This window comes from Xiphophorus hellerii, chromosome 16 (assembly GCF_003331165.1).
Source record: "Xiphophorus hellerii strain 12219 chromosome 16, Xiphophorus_hellerii-4.1, whole genome shotgun sequence".
Taxonomy (NCBI): Eukaryota; Metazoa; Chordata; class Actinopteri; order Cyprinodontiformes; family Poeciliidae; genus Xiphophorus; species Xiphophorus hellerii.
In genome coordinates, this window is record NC_045687.1 from 19,666,350 (window position 1) to 19,691,012 (window position 24,663).

At 39.9% G+C, this 24,663-nt stretch overlaps 1 protein-coding gene across 1 annotated transcript; it reads left to right on the forward strand.

The window, feature by feature from the left end:
- Positions 1-1,352: 1,352 nt before the first annotated feature.
- Positions 1,353-24,554, forward strand: LOC116735749 (caspase recruitment domain-containing protein 10). The gene is made up of 24 exons (XM_032587820.1): positions 1,353-1,785; positions 7,868-8,107; positions 9,448-9,585; positions 10,375-10,561; positions 10,687-10,825; positions 12,723-12,935; positions 13,032-13,151; positions 14,328-14,453; positions 16,296-16,472; positions 16,568-16,657; positions 17,565-17,601; positions 17,704-17,741; positions 17,813-17,901; positions 17,991-18,037; positions 18,613-18,733; positions 19,221-19,404; positions 19,504-19,627; positions 20,489-20,729; positions 20,854-20,923; positions 21,593-21,695; positions 21,772-21,930; positions 23,403-23,515; positions 23,640-23,755; positions 23,835-24,554. The coding sequence occupies exons 1-24, from the start codon at positions 1,779-1,781 to the stop codon at positions 24,040-24,042; spliced, it is 3,087 nt and encodes a 1,028-aa protein (XP_032443711.1). The 5' UTR covers positions 1,353-1,778; the 3' UTR covers positions 24,043-24,554.
- Positions 24,555-24,663: the final 109 nt, after the last annotated feature.

The window sequence follows — 24,663 nt, forward strand, 5'->3', positions numbered from 1 at the left end:
CCTTTCGCTGCCTGGGCAGGTTGCCTGTTCGTCTCAGGGGGCAACACAGACACACACAGTAATGAACAACCATGGACAACATGCTAACAGTGCTAACAGCTGCAGCCCACACAAAGCCATGTTACCACATATTTACAGTTTGCAGTTTCACAACACAACTTGTCACGTTTGGTGCTGTTTTCTCAGCCTAACGCCGTCCAGTGTTCAGTGTGAATCTTTTTGTTTGAGCCTGTTGGTTTCTACCGGTTCCCCAGGTTATTCCATACTCTATATTGTTTTACTTTGCAGAGAAGAACTAACTGCTGTCATTTTTGTAGCTCATATTAAAAAAAAAACTGAATTACACTGAAATCACATTTTCCAGTTCAAGTGGAGAAAAAAAAAACTTAGAATACCAAATGATGAGAAAATTAAAAACGGAGCAGCCCTTTAATTTTCATTTCCATTTCTAAATTAAGTGATGCCAATGAGTCTGTGGTGAAAAGAGAGCGCTTGCAGACATTAAAGAGTTATTTTTAAAAGTGAGGTTCTGTGATGTCATGGGTAATAGTTTCCTTACCCATCAAAGAAAGATGTTGTGCTTGTGGAAAAAGTAAGTACATCTTCAGAGCAGAGATGCACTGTACTGTTCTACCGTAGGAATAATGCGCAAAAATTCACTGTTTAACAAAAAAGTGGTTAAAATGCCAGCAAAAATGTTTACACCCCCTTACCTTATTTGTCACAAAGATTAAAGAACATTAGTTCTTTAATGTTTTATATGCCTTAATTTGAGATACAAAGGGCATTATATATAAAACTGATTATTACTATTACTAGTATAGTGAACAAAGATGACCACAGTTCTTCAGACAAAAATGAAAATGTTTCGACCATCATGCAAAATGACTCAAAATGACAAAAACGACCACTTCTGCACATGTCATTGAACGCATCGCAGGGGCAGCATCATGCTGTGGAGATGTTTTCCTTCAGCAAAGAGAGGAAAACTACTGAGTTTCATGGGAAATATTTCAGTCCTTGAAGAAAACCTGGAAGAGACAAACGGCAACAAACGTGAGAGGTTCACTGAACCAGATCCAGAGACACAACAGAATGGTTTAAATATTCAACTTTTAGGTTACTTTGCAAATTAGCTGCTTAAGTCAAATTTTCTGTTGCTATGTGTTGCACTGCATGTTCCTGGGGAAAACTCCAGCAGCTGAATCAGCCAACAGCCGTAGTGAGTCTTTTTCTTTTCTTTTCTTCTTTTTTGTAAGAGGCTTGGTTTCATGACGAAACTAAGTTGAACCCTGAAGCGTAAAGGGGCTGAGAGCGGATCTGCACTCCAGGAAGCGTATCGTAACATTGGACAATCGTTCTAATAACACAGAGCTCGTGCTTTCTATAGGGGCCATGCGTAAGTCCAAAGCGCCATCTGGTGCTGGCTTACGCAGAATACACGACCACTTCCAATCCATTGAGCCGAATCCGTGCAAAAGTTCTGACCGCGGGAATTGTGGCAGCTGTTAAGTGATGGCGCATTGATCCACTTCCCCCACCTCAGGGTTGTTGACTTTAGCAGGGAGAGACACTGAGCAGGAGCGCAGAGCCGTGTGTGTGTGTGTAAAGAAAAACCCGCCTGTGCGCTCCGGAGCTCCCCAGTCTCAGGAGGAGCCCACCCACCCACCGCTGTCACTCCCCGGTTTTTACTCGAAACTCGGTATTTGGAGCTGAAAGAGGGATGTGGAGCTGATTACTCTGCCTTCAACCCGGTGTGATTCCCGCAGGAAGAAGAGATGAGCGGTAAGAAACGTTTTTTGGAGTAGTTTCTCGCTCTATCTGTGCTCAGTGCGTAACGAGGAAATAACACCCGGCTTTGTTTTGGTAAATCCTTATGCGCTTCGAACTGGAACAATAACCGATAAGGCGGTTATCGGGAGATCCCCGCTGACCTGTAAAAATGGTTAGTAGTAAAAAAATAACTAAGAACCCAGAAATATGCGTGTCAATTTTTTATTATTAATTATCTCATTTATATGTGACTTTTTTTTTTTTTTTAATTGCGCATTGAGAATTATTTATGCCTTTTGAAACCCTTTTCAGAATGACTTTCCAGTTGGGTAGAGCACCCAGAAATTGCACTGAATTAAGAAATACGTCAATATATTTTTACTCAAGTGAAAATACAAAGTAGTCAGATGAGTCACGTAAGAGTAAAAATGTAAGTTTGTAAAAAAAAAAAGGCTGAGTAACTGGTGATGTCATCAGATGATGAAACATATAGTATACTGTATGTGCAGTTCTTTCATCTAAAACACTAAAATTAAATAAATTACACAAATAAATAACATCAAGCACAAATTAGCATAATTACATAATAGCAAATTGAGGCAGAATTTCAATTCTTTTTTTTTTTCAAAATAAAGGACTCAGCAGGTAGAAAATAACATTAGAATAACAAAGCTATTGTACAAACAAGAGATCTCACTTCTACATAAGCTGTAGGTCTGTGTCTGGTGCATTTTTTTTTTATTTTGGTAAAAATTTGTTTGTTGTACACTCAGTGAAGTTACCCATAGTGGGCAGAGACTCTGGAAATTTTACTTAAGTAAGAGTAGTGACACTTCATAATAATGTTACTCAAGTAAAGTACAACCACTTCTAGAAGTACATTCTTTTCAAAAAAGTTACTCGGGTAAATGTAGCTAGTTGCAACCCAACTCTGGGTATTTGTGATGATTTTTCACTGTTGGGGATTGGAAGACCTACTTACCATCACCCTAATCTTTTATATCCAGACTCTATAAAAGTCAAGTCAGGATCCTGCTGAGTCACTGCAAAATGTAAGCATTACTTTTAATCAGAAAAAAAAAACAACAACATGGCGGTCAGATTCAAAGACTAATTTAAACCTTAATATGCCAAGAGTGTAAATAATTGTGGGTTTTAGCTGTAGTGTTGCAGAATCACAAAATCGGCTCAAGATAGAAGTGGATTAAGCTGGCAGCATGTCAGAGATGGTGACTTAGGTTAAAGATTTGGCTTTTAGTCACAAAAGTAATTCTTTAGACTTGACTTAGACTTTAAGTTTGACTCAAGTTGCTACAGACAGCAGCTCTGACACCAGTGAGCTTAATTTACTGTGAGAGGGTATGTTTGATTTATTATCCTTTGACATTAAGGCAGTTCCAGCTCTAAATGATTTATAACATTTAACATAGTGTTAGATGTAGCGTCACAATCTCAGGTTTCTCTGAACGACCATTGGAAACAAAAAATACCACGTTTCACTCGCATCACGTTCTGTTGCTGTTAAGCTAGCAGCATCATTACAGACCAACAACACTTCCTACTTATAAAAAAAAATCCCCACTGTTAAAGTGAAGATTATGTTCATTAAGAAATTCAACATTGCTTTTTGAGTTGCCACACTGAGCCTTTTTCGTTATGTTGTAATTTGTATTGAGCCTTGAGGATGTTTACATTTCTCAATTAATACGGGCTTTAGATTTAAAACTCGGTTTCTCAATACTGTCAACACTCAAGAGTAACGTTTGATTTGTTCAAAAGCTTGACATGAACCAGTGTTCAGATCTTTCTATTTTATAAATACATATTTAAATGTCTCAGAGTGCATTATTAGCTTTTAACACATTTTATGAACGTTATAAAAAACATTTTTACTGAAAAATCTTTGTTACAGACATTATAGTCTGAAATAACGACTACTTGTGAACATATCTAACCTCATAACCAAGAGTTCTTGAATTCTTGCACTTCATATACGGTAGCTCTCAAAATAAAACGTATCAAGACCTTCCTTTTTTAGGCTATTTAAAATTCAAATTTTAAATAGTACATCTGATAAGATTTAAGCAACCTGACAAGTTTGCTAGTTGTAGGCGGTCATTTTACTACTCCAGACATGTTCAGACCTGACTTGTTTAGGTTAAAATGGTTCTCTAATCTACAGAAATGTATTTATGTGACTCAATAAATAACATCTTAGCAGCAGGAGGTCACTAAGAGCTGGTTTTGTTCAATCCGGGGTTGGAGTCAACGGGCCAAGATCCGGGTAATAAATGCGGAGTAATAAAAGTGTTTTAGTCGATTACAAAGATGTTAACGTACATGGAATTTGATATTTTCTCTACAATTCATAAAAATATTTCCCCCAAAAAATCAAATAAACTCATGTGCAAGGGTTAAATACATTGGCATGAAATGGAAAACATTACTGAGAACAAAATGACAATGTGTAGAAAGACGCTGATAATTATGTTTAGTTATTCATTAATGCTTCAATTTTTGTCATTTTTTTCCCGCTCAGGTTGCATTTTGTCCCATATCTCTTTTTGGATCAATCTAAACAAGATTTATCAGTTTAAGTCAAACCAAAAATAATTTATTATTCTCATTAGAATCTAAAATACTTAATTTTTAGTGCTATTGGTTTATCTAGTTTGAAGTGGCTGATTGGATTCATCTGACCATAAAGACTTTCTCCAAAAATCGACTCACTAGTTGACAATAAAGGCCCAATACACACCTGGGTAAACAACTTAAATTGGATGCCAGTGTTGCTATGGCGACCGGTTGGTAATAGGATTAACTAGAAGCGGGTTCCCAAATCCAGTCCTGGTAACCTTAAAACAACTCTGCAAAAACAACGTCAGAGCCTTTTAAAAGGTCATCAGCAGTCGCATAAGGTCAAACCTTTACCTGATTTCTATTGAAAAATCATTTTTATAAAATTATAAGTTAATGTGGCTTGTAACATGTAAATGTTTCAAAAAGAAAAGTGGGAAGCAATGAAGAAATGATTTTTACTTCACCTTAGGTTGTGTGATTTTCCACCAATTCACAAACAGTGGTTAAAGTTTCATAGATGTAACAAAAACAAAAATAAGAGTGAAAGTTATTAATAGAGAATACTTTTTTTCTATGCTTACTTTTTAGAAATGAAAGTATCTTGTTCTAGTCCTCCTTTCTTTGCTGAATATTAACCAGCTCCTACCTGTTCTGAGTTGCAAAACTGTTATTAATTTACAGATATTGTTACAAATTGCAAGACAACAATTTGCTACAATTTGCTGCCTTGTTTTCAGAGTTGATCAGATGAGCACTGAGACTCTTTGGGCCGTTTCCGGGTTAATAACAGAGATTCCTGAGCATCCTGAAACGCGCCCCGACCTGCCTGCTGGTTCTGATGAGCCTTCCTGGGACTTAGTCACAGAGTGAATCAGTAACACACTTGGCAACAACAAAGATGTAATGGGTAAATAGTCTCAATCACAACTTATTTTCCCCCCACAATGTTGATCTCAGTTGTCATAGCAAACCATCAAAAAAAGAGGGGGATGTGATTTGGCCTCTGGGTCAAAGCGAGGTCAATGGGTTTGTGGTTTGTTTGGATTTTTCTGGAAAACGAGGAGGAAACCGAAAACAACGACACATTTACTACGTCGGACTCCATCTTGAAGCGGTCACTGAAACTTTCTCTTGTCGCTCGCTCGAAGCGAACGGACAGAGAAAGCTCTGGCCGCTGGTCGGCTGGAGTGTTTTTAGGTGTGTGAGATGAGTCACGCAATTGTTCACATTCCTGTGCTCCGAGATAATGACCTACATGCGGTACTCCCTACCATTTATGAGCACACCCCACTGGACCTTTTGTCACTATAAAACAACCACCGATGGTTCCAGTCACAGGCTGACAGACACAGACATTACCGGCACGAGTGTCGCAATAATACGAGGCTTTTAATGATGCGTATGAGTTGTTGTTTCTAAAGGTTGTGTTGATAAAATACCTCTTAACTTCAGTCATTAGATACATCACTTGGATTTATTATGTGGGGTTTTTTCCTGGGGATGTTTGGGTTGTTTTGAGATTTTTCTGTGTCTGTATTTTTATGTATGCTTAGCATAGATCTCATGAGTTGTTCTCTGTTTATTCTGGTTTATTTATTCCTTATGCTTTAGTTATTCCTGCTTTTCCTATTATATTTATTAGATTGATGTTTATTTCCCCTCCAGCTTGTCTCTAGTAACATCTCTTTCCCTCAGCCTGCCTGCCTGGTCTCCCCTCTCAGCTGCACCCGGTTTCTAATCAGCCACATGTTCTCTGTCCAGTAATCAAGCTCCTCAGTATTTAAGACCCTCATTCCCTGCTAGACTCTTACATTAACTCTTTGCTCCTTTGTCCTGACTCTTCATGTGTTTGTTCATTATTGTAGGTTTTCAGTTTCTTCAATTATTTTAAACACAACCCATGCTCCCAGCTCCTGTCTGCGCCGTTGTCCACCTTTGACATTTGCCAAACCTGACATTTTCAAACTGCTTCAAAATTCTACATAGATTCTCATATGTTTATTATACATTCATATAGGGGGGAAACTTTATTGTTGCTTTGAAAACATGCGTTTTGTAGCCAGCAGGAGAGAGCTGGAATAATCTTGGTTGGATTTCGGACCCCTCTTCCTATTGGAAATGATCACATTTATTGAAATTTGTTTATTTTCTTAAACAGACATTTAACACATTTACATTGAATAATTTTCAATAGACTTAAGATCAACGATATTACTCCGTTTGTCTGCTTTATCTATTTAAAAAGTAGTTTTATGTATTTTATATTATTTCATTTCCACCATCTACTGTTCAGAGATCTTGATCCTTTTGCATTATTCCCCTCACTTTGTACAATCCACCAATAGGACTGGCAGGAAATCAAACCCACAGCATGAGTCTGCCACCAGTCATGCTGGAGTGAGCGTGATAGCTACTAACTGCTTCAAGTTAATAGTGTTTTTAAGTTTGAAAGAATCACCTTGACTCCTTTAAGCTTATTTAATGTACTTGTGAACAAATATCTAAATGTTTGCTTCATCTGACCAAAACAAATCCCTCTGTATTTTTTGTTTGTCCTTGTTGGAAGCTGCAGGTTGTTCAAGTTAAACTGTCTTCCCTGTGGTTTCTGAATACACCAACCAATTTCCTTTCATCGCATAGCAAGAGTTCACATTACACTCACATTCAAAGGACTTTAGTATAGCTTAAGCAGATCATTTCCTTGATGTTATCCCTATTGGAAATTTATGGACTATGCCTAAAAGCAGTATCTGTGCCGGGAAGCCAACCAGTTCAAAACGACTCGTCCAGTTTTAGTCAAATATCCAGTCAGAAATTTGCCAGAAGTTTGTTGGATGGCGACAAAAGTCACATAATTTCCCCTCCAATGCAGAAACAAACATTAAACCAAATATTAATGGGGGTGTATGAGTATACATGAGCCTCTCTGTGTCATTTTGCCAGGATGGAGTAAATCACTTGCGTCTTATTTCATCTTGGCTTGGGAAAGAAATCCTTTAAAAGCACAAAAGTAGTTTAATGGAAACGTCTCCCCAGAACTGCTTCCCATATAGTCTGAATAATTCAGCTTCTTCCTAATGCAGCTTAAATTTCACTGTGACTGTTTTTTTGGAAGAGATTTATAGAGATACACACCTTATCAGAATTAAACACACTTTCACAATCATTTCAAGAGACAAGATTAAAAAAAAGAGAGATTTTTATCCATCGTCTCTCCACTTTGGAACATGCTTTAACTTTAGATGGTTGATCTGTGTTAGAAATACATGAACTTGCAGCAGTGACCCAATTTCATGGAGGCCGACATAGAGATAAAGGCGAGCAGACAAAAACAAACTTCCTTTTTGGGGAATGTATTTAGTCTGGCGGTGGACATGGGCTGTGTCTGAAACTCCAGGCGAGCACAGAAAGAGAGACGTGTCGCAAGGTGGCAGGAATGCGCTTCAGAGAGCTGATGCTAATCAGCATCGTGATAACTCACTCCTTATACCGTCTCTTTTCTGGTCCCATCCAGGCGACACCGACTGGCCGGAGGGCGAGGGCGCCCCGGAGGAGGCCCGGCCCTCCCCCCAGTGGTCGGAGGAGAGCTGCGAGGAGCTGTGGGAGCGCGTGGAGGGAGTGCGCCACAAGCTCACGCGCATCCTCAACCCGGCCAAGCTCACGCCGTACCTGCGGCAGTGCAAGGTCATCGACGAGGAGGACGAGGACGAGGTGCTCAACTCCACGCAGTATCCGCTGCGCATCAGCAAGGCCGGTGAGGGCGGAGGGGGGCGGCCGTCCGTCCGATCATGGGTCGGCGTTGGTCGGAGGCATCATGTGATTCTTTTATGGAGCTGCTGAAGAGAAAACACAGGATTACACTGTAAAAACACAAAATCTCACCAAATAAATTTGTCTGGCTCCTAGTGCATAAATCTTATTACACTTTAAATAAGACAAAACTGATTTACAAGTCACTTTTCAGCAAGATATAGGAGCTTGTTTTAAGTAAATAATACCTTAAGTTATGCAAAATAAACTTTTTTGCATAAAAAAAGTTTATTTTTAAAGGAGAAATCCTTTAATTTCCCACGGCAACCATTCAGCTGTCCAAAACGGCTGGTTGGATCTAGCTCCGCCTCCTTGGAGCTGCAGTGTCCAAGCTTCCTCCTCACAGAGCAGCCCTCCGCCACTCAGCTCCTTCAGACTAGCCAGCAGCAATTAGCAAACACCTGGTGGGACTGCGCATCAGCTGAGCTCATTATAGGAGCTACTTCTCAGTGCAACGTTGCTAAAAACATTAAAGGGTTAATAGAGGAGCCATGTTGTGACGACTTCCTGAAGGCGGAGTTTCAGAAATATTAGTTTTTAAAGAGACAGAGGCCCAATTTCAAGGCATTAAATCAGGAAGTCCAATTTCTATTAAGTCATATTTTATATATATGTAGCAGTTTTTTAACAACTGAGGTAACATACTAACTTGATTGTGCTATAAAAAGGCACTGTGTGCCTGGAAACATATAACACTGTCCATTTAATACTGATAAAAAAGTAATAGTTCCTGTCAGATTATTTCATTTGTAACACATCTTGCTATAAATGGAAATAATCCACCAGTGAAACGTGTACTGTTTTTTAAAAAAAAATCAATCTTAAGAAATTACTGACTTAAAACAAACTCCTATATCTTGTTGAAAAATTACTTTAGCTTCCCTATTTCAAGATGTTTGCAGCAGAAACTAGACAGAAATAACTGGTAAGATTTTGTCACTTTCAGTGTACAAGGAATATGCTAATACTGCAGTTAGATAAACTGACATGCTGTGTGTTGAGAAACAGAGGTGAAGAATACTAATATACAGATAAAAGATATTTTAAAACTGACCTAAGTGCTGAGTTTTGTGTAAGTGAGTCAGTTCATGTCAGTCGTTCATCATGTTCATCCTGCGTCACTACAGGGAAGCTGACACACATCAGAGATCCTGATTACACAGCAGTGAAAACTGACAGAACTTAACCGTCAGAACTGACAGACAGAACTGAAAACTTTGTTCAGTCAGTTTTGATTTTTGTCTCTGCAGAGGGATTTTGTTCTGATCTTTCTTTCTCCCTCAGGTCGATTGCTGGACATCCTGCGCGTTCAGGGCCAGAGGGGCCTCCAGGCCTTCATGGAGTCGCTGGAGTTTTACCACCCGGAGCAGTACACCCAGCTGACAGGAAAACCGCCGACACACCGATGCTCCCTCATACTCGGCAAGAAGCTGTTCACTTTACATCTGCAAAGCATAAAACTACTTTCTTACTGCGGATGAGTGATGGATGCTCTGGTTGATAAGGAGGGCTGTTATTACCCCGGTTTTTGACCTCAACGCTGAAGCTATTAGTAGTAGATAAAGATTAACAACTTGAGCTCGAAAAGAATGTTTTCAGCATTATGTCAGAAAAAGATCAAATAAACCACCAAAAAAAACGATTTCAAACCTGATTATCTCTTTTTTTGTTTTGGGGATCCTTTAAAAGCATAGATTGCATTGTTTTTGGCCAGTCAGGCTGCACCAATAGTCCAGCTCCGGTTTAGAAATGAATGTCAAGATACTACTAGGAAAACCTGGTGTTTACTGGAATGGTACTTTCTCCAATATGTTTGTATCAGACTGTAAATTTATACTCCTGGAAAAGACGAGCATATTTAAGAATCAACATAGCAGAAAAATATGTTGTTTTAAATTCATGTTCAGTTTTAAAGTAGGAAAGATTTTTATTGTCCTGCAAAGGGGAACTTCAGGTGTAACAGCAACATCAGGTATGAAGATTCACACAAAAGAAGTTCATATTGTGTTAAAAACAAGATGAACAATAACAATGATAATATTCCAATAATAATAATGAGCTGTACAATAGAAAATGCACTGCAGTAATTATAAATGTTCGACGTTTGATTCACTTTTCCCCCCCCCAAAAAATTTAAAAATAATGTAAATAACGTGCTTGTGTGTTGGACATCTGTAATACAGCTGTACTGATTTAGCAACATGTTGACAGATGAGGAAGGTCCAGAGGGTTTGACTCAGTTCCTGCTGCTGGAGGTGCGCAAACTGAGGGAGCAGCTCCGAAACAGCCGCATGTGCGAGCGCCGCCTGTCGCAGCGATGTCGCATGGCGGAGGAGGAGCGCAGCCGAGCCGAGCACAAGGCGCAGGAGCTGCGGCACGACAAGCTGCTGCTGGAAAGGTCTGTCTGCTGCTCGACAGATACGAAGTGTGTCGGGGAGGGAGAGTTTGTTGTTGTTGTTGTTGTTGTTTTTCAAATGAGCGTCTCTCTCAAAACCGGACCCGTTAATAGTCGCTTGTGTCTAGGCTGCGTCAGGACTGGGAGTCAGCCAGTCGGGAGCTGGGTAAGCTGAAGGAGCGACACCTGGAGCAGGCAGTGAAGTACTCCAGGGCCCTGGAGGAGCAGAGCAAGGCCTCCAGCAGAGAGAGGGAGCTGCTGAGGCAGGTGGGTCCGCCGTGACCGCAGAGAAAACGATACTCAGTTCATCGGTTTCACATCTTGAACTCACAAGAACTTGCTGACGTGTGTGTGTTAAACTGCAAGCTTTATTGAAATTGTATGCAGCATAAAGCAGCTCATTAATTATTGTACAGTGAAAAAAAAAAAAGAGAGCGCATGTAGCTTATTTTAATTCTGCTCTCGCTAAATACTTTTTCGAAAAGATTTTCTTGAAGGATTGCTATTCCACTGGTAGATTTATCTCAGTTTTTTCCATGTTATTAATGAAATAACCCACCGGTGGATCTAGAAATTAAATATTAAGGAATTATTTACTAAAAAACAAGCTCCTATATCTTGCTGAAAAGTTACTTGTAAGTAAATTTTGTCTTATTTCTAGTATCCTAAGATATTTGAACTAAAATACTTGGTAAGATTTATTGTTTTTGCGGTGTGTCTCTTAACTTTTCCTGTTACTTATATCTCTGTCCCTGCTGAAGAAAACCGTCTTCACAGCATAATGCTGCCGCTGCCATGTTCCACTATGGTGTGTGTTAGTTGTCTGATATATTGGTTCCCAAAGTGGAGGGGGTTGAGAAATTATTTTCAGAATCATAGCAATGTGACCCCTGAGGTATATTTAGGGCCAAAATTAAATAAATATATTCACCATGAAATAAATAAATGTGTTGTTAAGCGACTAATTAAATAATAACTATACAGTTACGTACTGCTTTAATCATTTTTATCAAAGGAATTCATTCACAAATATATATAATTATTTGACTTTTATTTGTAAATGTATAGAGGGAACTAATTGTTTCTAAGCAATGCGGCTTTGTTTATGCTGACGGTTGGACTTGATTTTATTTAGGGGTGTCAGAGTGAAAAATAAAATCACGATCATGCACTGCTTTCTGTCGGCCTGTCATGTAAGATCCCATTAAAATTCACGTGAGCTTCTATGTTTCAGCACGAGAAAACGTGAACAGGTTCAACCTGAAGTTTAATGTGCTCACAGCACGGAAAACGTATATTTTCACCTGGAACGCTCGGGGCGACCCGCGTTCAATCAGCGCAGCTGGCGCAACAAAAGATCTGAGCCGAGCGCCCGGGGGCACCCGCAGATGTTATTCACTCCTCTATTTTTTTTTTCATTTTGTCTGTGCGCTCTCACGAGTCTGAGTTATGATTCGCTAGGCCGCATATGAACACGAGCGTTATTGTTGTTATTAACATTCTTACTTTCGGGTGAAATCAACAACCGCGGCGTTGACACGCAACTCAGCCGATCCCATCTTGTCGACAGAATCATTGCGCTCGGTTTCTTGTTCCCGCTTCGACGAAAACAGAGGGATTTGTGTTCTGATCTGAGACCACGCGACCACTAATTGTCTAGAGTTATGGTGCCGGTATATTTTGGTTGTTACTATAGAAATATACCACAGCAGAAGCAAGAGTTTTGCACTAAAAAGAGAGTTAATAAACTTGTTATACGCTGCAAAAATGCAAAATCTTACCGAGTGTTTTTGGTTTAGTTTCTAGTGCACTTGTAATAATACAAAACTAACTTACAAGTAACTTTTCAGAAATAAATAGGAGCTTACATTTTGCTCAATATTGATGAAAACAAATTAGTTATACATGAATTAGTACACCAGTGGAACAAAACATTTGATCTTGTATAGAAAAAAATGTCTTATCTGTCTTATAGCTATTGCTTTTTGATCAATATTAAGGAATTATTGATATAAAACAATAATTCCTGTATTTTGCTGAAAAGTTACTTGTAAGTTAGTTTTGTCTTATTTCCAATATTTTAAGATAGTTGGACTAGAAGCTAGACCAAAACAATACTTGGTAGGATATGTTTAGAGTGTAGTTGTATTCTTTCTGCTTACAGGTGCAGGAGCTGAAGTCCAGACTGATTGAGGCAGATAAAAGGACAGAAAACCCGGGCGGCCCAGAGATTAACACAACAAACGGCGTCCTCTCCAACGGGATCAATGGCTCCGCACCAGAACGACAAGAGGAGCCGCCGCACCTCACTGATGCTCAGAAAGCAGAGAGAAAGGCAGTTCAGACAAGGAACTCAGATCCCTCCACTGGAGTCATTGTAAGCCTGTGTTTATTTAAAAAGAAAAAACAAAAACTCTTGATGCTTGTCGGGGTTTGTTTTGCTTTCTATAAATAGTATTTCTGCCTATCTCAGGCCCTGATGGATATCTTGAAGCAGGACCGCAGGGAGGCTACAGAGCAGAGACAGGAGCTCTGCGAGATCATCACCAGACTCCAGGGAGAGCTGCAGGCCACTGAGGAGAACCGGACCAAGGTCCAGAAAAAAAAAAAAAAAAAAGAAAAGAAAAACACTCTACATTTGTTTCTTTCCCTATTTTGGGTTGTTGCAAAGTTGTCCCAAAACAGGTTACATAATTTTTTTTAATCTCAAAACTATGATAGTGAAAACAACAAAGTTTAGTCGAGGGAATTTCATGGGAATTTGTAGCCCTTCTTCCAGAGGACCAACTCTGAGATCAGACACTGATGTTGGACAAGACGGACGGATTTACAGTCTGTGCTCTAATTCAGTCCAGAGGTCTTCTGTCAGGCTCACAGTCCTGTTTGACCAGGAATGGTGAGATGGATTAAATTATCCAAAACGTCTTGGAAAGCTGAAACATGTGAAACAATTTGCACATGTGTTTACATGTGCAAATTTCTTGGATCGGACTGAATTTAGTTTGTTTGTGTGGGCACAAATTAATTTTATACGATCATGATGTGTGTTTCAATGCAGCGGGCTGTTTTTGTTTTTTTTTCCAGAATAGATGCACTGACATGGGCAGAGTTGTAAAATTTCCTTAAGCTCCTTCAGACTAGCCAGCAGCAATTAGCAAACAATTGATGGAACCACACATCTGCTGAGTTCATTATAGGAGCTACTTCTCAATTAAATGCTGGCAAAAACGTTGTTGAAAGGCGAATGGAGGAATGTTGTAATGATGATTTCCTGAAGGTGAAGTTTCAGAAAAAGCCAGCCAGAGTTTTTAAAGAGACAGAGGCCCAATTTCAAGACGTTACATTACAAAGTCGAACTTCTTCTAAGTCACATTTGATATATTTACCATTTTTATAACATCTGAAGGTAATAAAGTTATTTGATTGTGTTATAAAATGGCGCTATGTGCCTGGAAAGCACACAATACTGCCCATTTAATTCTGTGACCTCTTTGTCACCTACTGACCCGCTGATGTTTAGCGGCCTTCCTCTTGGTGACTAAGCTGGTATTTTTAGCAAAGGCTCCCACTGTTTTCATGAGAGGAAAAAAAGACATCATGCCATGAGAATTTAACAGGGAATGTGTTAAAGCTGAAGCGCAGTGAATACACACTCTATCTATAAATATTTGCTCTGATATTGACTACTTCCAGGACTATTTAAAGCTCTAGTTCAAACATGATTCTTCTGCCTCTAAATAAAGGCGGTAATGGTGAACTGTGTTTGCAGCTGGAGGCGCAGTGCGAGCAGCTGCAGCTGAAGGTGAGGACGCTCCAGCTGGACTGGGAGACGGAGCAGAAGAGAAGTCTGTCCTACTTCAACCAAACCATGGAACTGGAGAAGGAGAGAGACCAGGTGAGTCTCTGGGACTGGACGGCCTTGCAAATGGTTTGTAGCAGTTCCAGAGCATGATACTGCCACTGCCGTGCCTCACTAAAGAGGAAGGAGCCACAGGGCTGATTGGTTTGAGTCGCACTGCAAAAACACAAAATCTTGCCAAGTATTTTTGGTCTAGTTTCTAGAGCTAATGTCTTAGTACACTTGAAATAAGACAAACCTAACTTATAAGTAGCTTTTCAGCAAGTTATGAGTTTGTTTTAAGTTAATTATTCCTTAATATTGATGAAAAAAGTACTAATTTCATTGGCAGAAAATGTCTTTTCACAAGTGAAATAATCTGTCAATAGAAAAAAATATTTTTTTCATCAATATTCAGGAATTATTAACTTAAAACAAACTCATATATCTTGCTGAAAAACTCCTGTAAGTTACTTTTCACTTATTTCAAGTGCACTAAGGTATTTGATCTAGAAACTAGACCAAAAATACTTTTAAAATACTGTTTTTCTTTTTGTTTTTCAGTTAAAAAGGTTTCGCTCAGTCTTTCAAATCAACGCATTCCCTTTCGTAGCAGCTCCGTTGTGAATCTATATGTCACATGTTTTCTTACAACCGGTTAAAGTCCACTGATAGATGTCCTTATCATTTTTTATGACTTTGTCGGTCTAACCTAAATATTTTTAAGGCTGACCTTTGTGTTGCTTGCTTAACTGTGTTGCAAACTCCTGGGTCATTTCATAACAATGGGAAACTTATGCGACACATCTTGACTTAGTTCTTTTGAGCAACCAGCAGCAGCGAAACATGTTATTTTTTTACATCACAAAAACCTTACATTTTGACAGCTGTAGAAAACTGTGGAAAAGACATCATGATCTTCTGCAGGGCCAGAGTTAGAGGGATGTGGGGCCCTGGGCTGGAAACCATTTTGGTGCCCATTTCACTAAGGAAAAATTATTTTGTTCCTAATTCAGATTACTGTACACTAATAGGTAGTGCTATACATATGAACTTATGATACCAGCTGATGATGACAGGTTGAAAACAACATATTTTCTTATGCTGTTTCCATAAGAAAATACTATAACTTCATAATTTTCAAATTCCTGAGTATTGTTCACAATCGTAAATAATCGATTATTTTAAATCCTAAAATATTACCGCACCTCACCTTGTATGGGACTATAATTCTTATGTAAAGTACACTATATTCAAAACACATATTCATTAAAAAAAAACATTTTAATGAAAAATAAAATTTTAAAAACTGTAACAACCCCTCCCAAACAAAATTAGGGCCCTGGCCTACTGCCTGTGTGTAAACCCTTCCTAAAGTCTGACCCAGGCCTTCAGTCTAAACATCAGAGGTGAAAGGTAAAAGCTATGGACGTCTTTTAATGTCCAAATATTGTTGGACATTAAGAGTTGGTCTAAATACTAAACATCATTGTTTAGTCTGAAACTGGACGGGACGTGTGAGCTAAAAACGTTAAGAAGTTGAGTAACTACCACTGCATGCTTTGCAAAACCCTTCAAAGTCTGGCTGTTGACATTGCAGCTCAGCTTTAATCCTGTATGAAATAGTCTTTATAACACAGTAAGATGGCCGCCATTGAGCAAATTCAGAAAGTAAGATTTAAAATGAGATATTCCCTGCCTGGTTGTTAAATATTATCAAAGGTTAAAGGGTTAGTTTATGTTTTTGTGTTCTAGAATAGCCATAAAATGATGCCTATGAACAGTTTGGGGGGGATAAAACAAGGATCGACAAAGCCTCCAGTCTTCGGGGTTTTGCATTCATAGTCTTGTTGTCATTTTAGCATCTTTTTCTTGTTTGTGTGTGTGTGTTTTGATCAGGCTCTGCGCAGCCGAGACAGCCTGCAGCTGGAGTACACCGACTGCCTGCTGGATAAGAACCGGCTGCGCAAACGCATCGCAGAGCTGCAGGTCAACCTGGAGCAGCAGCAGAGAGAGCTGGAGAGGGAGCGAGAGCGCTGCCGGGAGCAGATGCAGCAGAGTCCCTGTCTGAACTGCGTGAGTCAGAGCTGGACTCACACGCAGCTCCATCCGGTTGACTCAACCACAGAGCTTTGTTTACGCATCGGTTCCTCTGTGTTTCTGGTCCCCAGTCCCACTTGTCCCTGTGCAGCGAGGACCAGTGCTTCGGCCCCTGCTGCTCCCTGGACCTGGATCTAAGTCTGCAGCCCGTTCTAAGGAAGGTCAGTGCTGGACTCACTGTTGTGGCTGTGATTCAGGCAAACTGTGCAACTAAAAGAGGCATCACTACGAATAAAGTCGAAATCATGTGAGATTAGAGTCATAATATTACGAGATGTGAGAAAGTGTGAATAAGTTTAAGTTGCATGGAGACGTTTGGAGGGAATTGGATCAAAAGGAATCAGTTCTCATAAAAACTGCTGGATATTTTAGATCGCTTTTGTGAAAGAAATTGTTTTGTTATGTTTTTTTTTTTTACTTTAAATAAAATAATATGTAAAGTTAGACAAATAAAAGAAAGGAGGCAGGGGAAAATAAGTTTATACTTCTGCCTACATCCTTTTTAAACATACTGTATTTAGAAGAGAATACTGATTTAGATGTCTAAATCAATATTATAGTATGAGAATAAGACTTGAGCTTGAAAATGAGTTTGAAATAGCTAAGCTAAGCTAAACTACATTAAATGTGAAGGTACATTTTCTAAGTAACGCAGAAATTGATGTTTAGATCAAGAAAAAATGCTAAAATTTGACCAATTATCCTCCGCTGGATTCTATTCTATGAACTTTCTCTGGACTGAACTGTTTATTATAATACATGTGTAGGCATCTGGTGCTACTATGATTAATACATGTTGTGTGTGTTTTCTGGTCACTGTTTACACAGAATGTAATGCTTTCCTCGTATTGTGAGACGGGATTTCCATGAACCCCTCTTCCCCTCTGCACAGACATGTTTCTTATTTATTTTCTGCTGTTATTACGTTATGAAAGGAATGTAGCCTCTGAAGAGCAAAGCAAAGTTTTGTTGTTTTTGGGTGTTATGTAACTGAGCGTGTTTGTACATGTCCCACCATCTCTCAGTGGCCCCGAAATGATGCAAAGTCTCTTGTTTTGTGTGTCACAGACGCCCCCTAGAGGCCAAAACCATGAGAACTCTGAGGGTAAGCAGTTTGATCTGGGAAAAATGCATTAATAATCATTTGTTTACATCAAGAGGCTGATATTCAGTTGTTAATGTAATCATTCTCTCTAATCACTTAAAGGTTCAGTCTACAACTCGGAGGAGAACCTGCTGTCTTCAGTGAGTTTCAACAATTTTCTTTATGTGAATAAATAGAATCCTTGTTTTAACGTTTACTTTGGTTTCTTCAGTCTAAAGATAGCGAGAAGGAGATAAACCGCCTGTCCACGTTCCCCTTCCCTCCGTGTGTGAACTCCATCAACAGGCGGTTTAACACGGAGTGAGTTCATCGCCACTCTGACAATTTTTGGCCCCGTTTTAACTTTGTCTCTGCTCACTTTGTTGACTTTGTTGCTCTTTTTCTCAAAGGTTTGATGTGGAGTCTTGGGGCAGCGACGAGAACGACAATATTCCAGGTAGGGCTGGAACGATTAATCAGATTAATCGATTACTGAAGTAACCGTCAACTGATTTAGCAATCGATTAATTGCCAACTGCCGTACAAGACTCAAAAAAAAAAAACTAGTTAAGAGAAATAATTAAGCCAAACAAAAAACTGAACAAAATATATATACAGTTTGTGCTTAAGATAAAAGAAAAACACCTTTTGTCTGTAAAAATGTTTCACCCAAAACTCTTCAAGTGGCAAAGTTTCAGCTTCGCCTGGTTCAAATTTACTAAAGGAATGTTGTTATTGTATTTTAGGCCATAAAATGTGGTCATTTAAAAAAGGATTTAAGCTCTTTGTTTATTTGCATCATTAATGTATTTCTAATATTGTGTTAAAAAAGACTTAAGTGGTGTAATAAATTCAGATAAATTTTATCTGATGAATCGATTAATCGTCAGAATATTTGATTATTAAAATAATTGTTAGTTGTTGCAGCCCTAATTCTAGGTGTGTTTCCACACATTTGGCACCAAACTGTGACAGTTTTTACATAAAGCTTGTTATAAAACGCCGTCTTGTTTTTGTTTGCTTGTGTTTTAGGGGAACAGACTGAACCTTCTCTGTGGGATTCCTGGACCTCTTTGCACTCCCATCTCTTCCCCCCAGATTTGGTCAACCTGCCCCCAGTTCCTTCTCACCCCTCCAGCCCTAATGTTCCCAGGTACCTCTGACCTAACAAAGTAGGGCATAAAATATAATCGCGATAACAAAATCTTACTGTACGATAAATTCTCCCAGAAATTATTCAGATGAATGATGATATTGTTGTTTTGGGACCATTTTAAAGTGTCTTAGAGACTAATAAACTTCCAGTTTTTGTACAGAAAACTCCAAACTGGAACTGGGAGACATTTTAAATATCCAAAGTAAAACAAAACAACCAAAAACAATAAATGAAAGAAGGAAATAAAAACCACTTACAACCGAAACAATAAATAAAATGAAACAAAATTGCCCTTCGAAAAATATCTGAATGGAAATGATTAGGCCCATTTTACCTTATCATGCGATTAATTGATTAATGGCTTATTGCGACTGGCTTAGCAGAACTTTAACTTATACAGATACAATGGCAGAAGTTGCACCAGCAGGGTTTTGCATGTTGGATCCTGGACTTGTACTTAGTTTCACTTTGTTGTTGTTCTCAGGAAGCCACCTTCACCCTGCTCTCCACCTTCAAGCCCCTCCACCTCGCCAAAGCTCGGAAGAGCCAGCCTGGCCAACGACATCACCATAGTTGGAGGGAATCGGACCGGGATCTTCGTGAGCCACGTGAAAGCCGGCTCTCCTGCCGAGCAGTGTGGGCTGAAGGAGGGCTGTGAGCTGCTGGAGGTCCGTGTCTGCCGCTGCAACTTCAGATTTTATGTCGTTAAGCTGTAAACGAAAACGAGACCGTAACGCCGTGCGGCCGTTTGTGTTTATGGTGTACAGCTGGACCGGGTTCTGTTTGGCGGGGCAAGTGTGCAGCTGGCTCAGTGCACCGCTGAGGTGGCCCACTTTTCCCTGCAGTGTTGGGCCGAGCCCTCATCGCTCAAACACCAGAGCAACCCAGAGGGTGAGTCTGCAGGTCTACCTGATGCAAAAGGAGAAGTAAAATAGACCTGAAGGTTCTGGGAAAATGTTCCAGACTTCAGAGAAGTTCTGATCCGGTCTGTACTCGCCTTCTTCAAATTAAACAAAACTAGTGTCAGAACGTTTATGCTACGTTTCTCTCCAGAATCTTTTCTTTATATCGCTATCATTTTAAAAATTTTAATAAATGTTGCCAGAGGTCATTGAAGGTCAACCAGTCAGTCCACATTTACAAAATCAATGAACTGCGCTACAAAACTTAATTTAAATCAATTTCATTTGGTTTTCTTAATCCTCCGGCAGTCTTGAGAGAAAGGGTTATTTAGACCCCCCAAGTTTTTTACTCTGACCGCAGTCCGGTGGGGTCGCACTGACCCTGTGTGTACGTCTTCAAGTCTTTTTTTTTTTTTTTTGGTGTGGTTTTGGGAACTGACTGTCTGATGGGACAACCCCCAGCGACATTTGCCGCGGTAAAACTGTGGGAAGGTGAATATGAGCGTGGAGGGAAGGGCAGGTTGATCTGTGATGACCTCTGGAAACTTTTTTTTTAATCTTAAAAATTATAACAGCGCAGACTAAATTTTTTGCTGCACTGAGAAACCATTTTATCATATTTTGTAAATATGATAAGACTTGGCGGGTGGTAGATCTGTGATGACCTCTAGAAACATTTATTAATATCTACAAAATGATGGGAACTGAAATGAAAAGTTTTGCTTCTCAAATGAAGCACAACCATCCAATTTTGTTCAACTTCAAGAAGGTGGTGGGCAGTAACTTCTCTCAGGTCTTATCCTTCATTTTCCTCCTGCACGCCAGTCATTCTCCTGCCGTCCGTTCTCAGGCTACTCCAAGCTCCGCTCAGAGCTTTCCTCGCCGTCCTTTGCGGGCGCCGACTCCTTCTATGCACGGGTCAATCTCAACATGGAGCCTCATGGCGATCAGCCGTCTCTGGGCGTGTCCTGCGATGACATCATACACGTCACAGACACGAGGCACAACGGGAGGTACCAGTGGCGCTGCTCGCTGGTGAACCGGGAAACGGCCGTACCCCTGCAGACAGGAACCATGCCCAACTACAACAGGTGGGCCAGATTCAATGGGTTTTAACAGCTTTATTAGAAATCATTTGGAAAGACGTCAACTGATTTCAGTCATGCTTTATAGTTTTCAAAAACTTTCAAACGTAAGACACCTTTTCTCTTCCAGGGCACAACAGTTGTTGCTCATAAGGTTACGAAAAATGTCAGTGCAGCAGAAGGACTTCAGGAAGAAGATGGTAGGTCTGTTCCTAATGTATTGAAACTTAGGGTGCATTCACACCAGTCCTGTTTAGTCCACTTTACTCGAATTCAGATTCGTTTTCTGAAAAGTCTGGTTCGCTTGGGGAGATGTGAATGCGCAGTCGAGCTCTGATGCGGACCAAAAAAAGCTAACTCTGGTCCGCCTTGAAACCTTTGTTTTGGTTCAGTTGAAGTGATTTCTGGTGCGCTTCAATGTATGAATGTCAAGCCGACCGAAGACAACTTCAAAAACAGAAAGTGGGCTATAGAGTAGGGCATTCTGGGTAAATCCAAAATAAAACAAATGCGCTAGAAATCCTACAACCACTAAAATCTGACGCTACTCCATTTTTGTGAAGGAGGAAATTGTGCTCATGTCTTCTTCTGAGATATTTGTGTCGTTTCCTTTAATAGTTCTTGGTGGAGCGCCACCACAGGTGATGGAGGGGGAAACAAGTTTTTCAAAGAGTTTAGTTGGTTTGATACAATGCAGTGTGAAACCGCAAGAGCTGAAAATGTAGCAAATGTTGCAACCAATCGAACCGAGTGAACCGGACTATCAGGTGTGAAAACACCCCGAGTTTCATAACGGTGGTAACCAAATTATTGTTGAACCTCTAAATCCATAACATTTCCCTTTGTTTTACTGTGCTTCGTTTCTGTAGTTTGTAAAGAAAACATCTGACCGAGTCCGACTGGTCAAGGCGGTGGATCCCAACTCTCGGGGTTCTGATTCCTCGAAGCAAATTTTTTACACTCTCAGCAAACGTAAGCTGCTGTTCCCAGAGCTTTGTCCTTCTCTCCGTCCACAGCGTATTGTTCATATCGGTATCCCCCTCTGCAGGTCATGAGGACCACTTGATCCCGTACAGTCTGGTGAAGCCGGTGAAGGTCCAGACTAAGCGGCCGGTCATCTTCTCGCCCTCCCTCCTGTCCCGCAGGCTGATCGAGAGGCTGCTGCAGCCGGCGGAGTCCGGTTTGAACTTCAACACCTGCCCACCTGGTGAGGGTGATGTAGAAATGTACAATTAAACTGGTCGTAATAAAGGCTGAAACAATCAATGATATTAATGAATCGATTATTGATTATTGATTAATCGTCAGCTATTTTAGTAATCGATTAATCGTTAAGTGGAGCAAAAAGAGACAGAAAGATGCCATTTGGTGAAAGAACAAAATACTCAGAGGAGTAATTTAGCCAAAAATACCAAATATGTATACATTTTTGGTATCTTTACCAAAAATAACTTTATGTATTTAAGTTATATAAAAAAAAAAAACTTTGTCTGTAAATAAGTTTGATCCTAAATCCCCTAATTGACATTTGGTTCAAATTCTATAAGAAAAAAATGTCCTATTAAGCACCTTTGGCTTCCCAACTATTAATTCTTTTATTCAAAAAATAATGAACAGATAGGCTCTACACTTCATTGATCTTAAGGTAAGGAGAAAGGGCTGAACTTTTAACATGTTGATGTTGGAAATATTTTTTTACCTTTGCTACAAATGATCAAGTATATTTTTTAAATGTTTTGTTCCTTTTAAAAGGGAAGTTAATTACTTGTTTATTTGCATTTTTCTGTGTTTTTAAAGCTGTATACAATAAGCTTAAGTGATTAGGTGAAAAATCTGGAGAATGTGCCATTTTGTTGTGCGATCAATCGATTCCTAAAACAATTGTGAGTCGCAGCCCCACTCATAAGCCTTGATCAACACATCAAAGTGCGTCAATTAGACAATAATTGTGAGGTGGAATTGAAATTATTAAGGTTTTTTCCACATTTGTCTCACTAAGAAACATTCTGTGTGCATTTGAACTCGTACTGCTGAGTCAACACTTTGTGGAACCATCACTACAAGTCTTTTACAGGATTTACCTCTACCACTTCTGCACGTCTTACCAAAGTAGCTCCAAATAACTCAAACTCAAGTCGAATTTGGTGGAGAGTGTGTTAGAGTATCAGTTTCCAAATGTTGCCTTAATCTCTTCACTAAGCATTTTCAAATCAACAAAGTCCCTTGGTTTCAAGATATTTGATTGAATAAATAATTTATTAGTGTGTTCCCCTGCACTCACTTTATATTCTCGTAGCTTTCTCTTGTGTCACAAACAGAGGTTGGTAGGTGGAGTGTTGGTTTTATGTGTGTAGCGCCATGCCTCCTACACAATGCATGGATCAACAATGCTCTCTGATGAACAACCAGAGTTGGCTGTTCTGGATTTCATTCAGGGGAATCAGAGTAAATGAGGCTGAATACAAATGTATGCCACACTTTCCTTTGAAAACTGTGTTCGATTTTCCCTCCACTTCACAAATGCCCATTGCTTTGTGTTGATATATCACATCCAACTCTACTGAATCACATGGAAGTTTTTCTCTCTTTCCGTTTACATGATACTCTATACAAAAAAAAAAAAAAAAAAACCAGGCGGTACGTTTCGATGATGCACCTCATTCTGTTTCCCATTTTCAGAGCCCATTCAAGCGTCGGAACAAAAGGACAAAAGGATATTTCTGCTGGATTCCTGCAGCCCAGAGCAGGCTCTGGGAATACGGCTGGACTCAATACAGGATGTGATCAGTCAGGTAAAACAAAACAAAAAACAACTTGCCGCTCTTTTGTCGCGCGCCGCACACAAAGCAGCGGCCAAAACGCTGCTGAATGCACGCTGTCACACGTTCTCCCATTCTTTCCCTTTATCTCCATCAGGGCAGGCATTGTCTGCTAGAGCTGGGGCTGCCCAGCGTCGAGGCTCTGCTGAGGCAGGGGATTTACCCCATTGTCATCCACATTCGCCCCAAAAACAAAAAGCACAAGAAGCTAAGGTAGGGTTTTTACCGGTGCCGGCGGAACGAAGCCGGGAGTAACGATTCTAACCGAAATGTCTTCTCGTGACGCGAACAGGAAGTTTTTCCCGAGGTGCGGCGAGGACAGCATAATGGAGGAAGTGTGCCAGGCCGAGGAGCTGCAGCTGGAAACGCTGCCGCTGCTTTACTGCACCGTGGAGCCGAGCACCTGGAGCAGCACCGAGGAGCTGCTGGAGGCCCTACGCAACGCCGTCCACAGGCAGCAGAGGGCGGTAGCATGGGTGGAACTTGACAGGCTGCAGTAGAAGGTGGACGTGTGCGCACACTGTATTTAATGACACGCACAAACTTGATCGTCCTGTTGTTATCGGAGCGGGTGCCAAACCAAAGCAGGATCTTTACAGTGACTGTGATGCAATGTATTTGTGCAAGGAAGGCAGACTATTAGGCTCTTGTGCTTCTAGTAATATTAACTATTTTACATACCCTGTTATAAATTGTGAATACAAGTCAACCTGTAGCAAATACTACATGACGCGATTTTGCCTACCCGTTCAGGCTCCTCATTACAATTAAAGGCGTCATTTTCTAAAGCTGTAAATGTAATGTATGATCTGTACAGTAAAACAAGCGAGCACGTGTTTCTCCAACTACTGTGAATTCTGCTATGTTTTAACGACAAAGAAAACGTACTGATGTTGGCATCTTTAAGTGAAATGTGTGTGCTTAACCCAATGTTTATTGTAATCTTTTTTTATTTTTTATTATTCCGGTGACTTTTTTTCACAAAAATAAATATACATTTGAAGAAAAAAAATCTGGATTTTTATTTCGCATTTCAATATTTCTGTTTACTGTTAGCTTAAAATAACACTAGATTTTAATATAAAAATAAAAGGCAGGACTTTTGTGTGTTAAGTAATCCC

Bases quoted from the DNA above. Each gene is read 5' to 3' on its own strand.
- LOC116735749 (XM_032587820.1), top strand. The intron at 13,152-14,327 runs GTCCAGAAAAAA...CTGTGTTTGCAG, and splicing joins CTGAGGAGAACCGGACCAAG to CTGGAGGCGCAGTGCGAGCA. The intron at 16,473-16,567 runs GTGAGTCAGAGC...TCTGGTCCCCAG, and splicing joins AGAGTCCCTGTCTGAACTGC to TCCCACTTGTCCCTGTGCAG.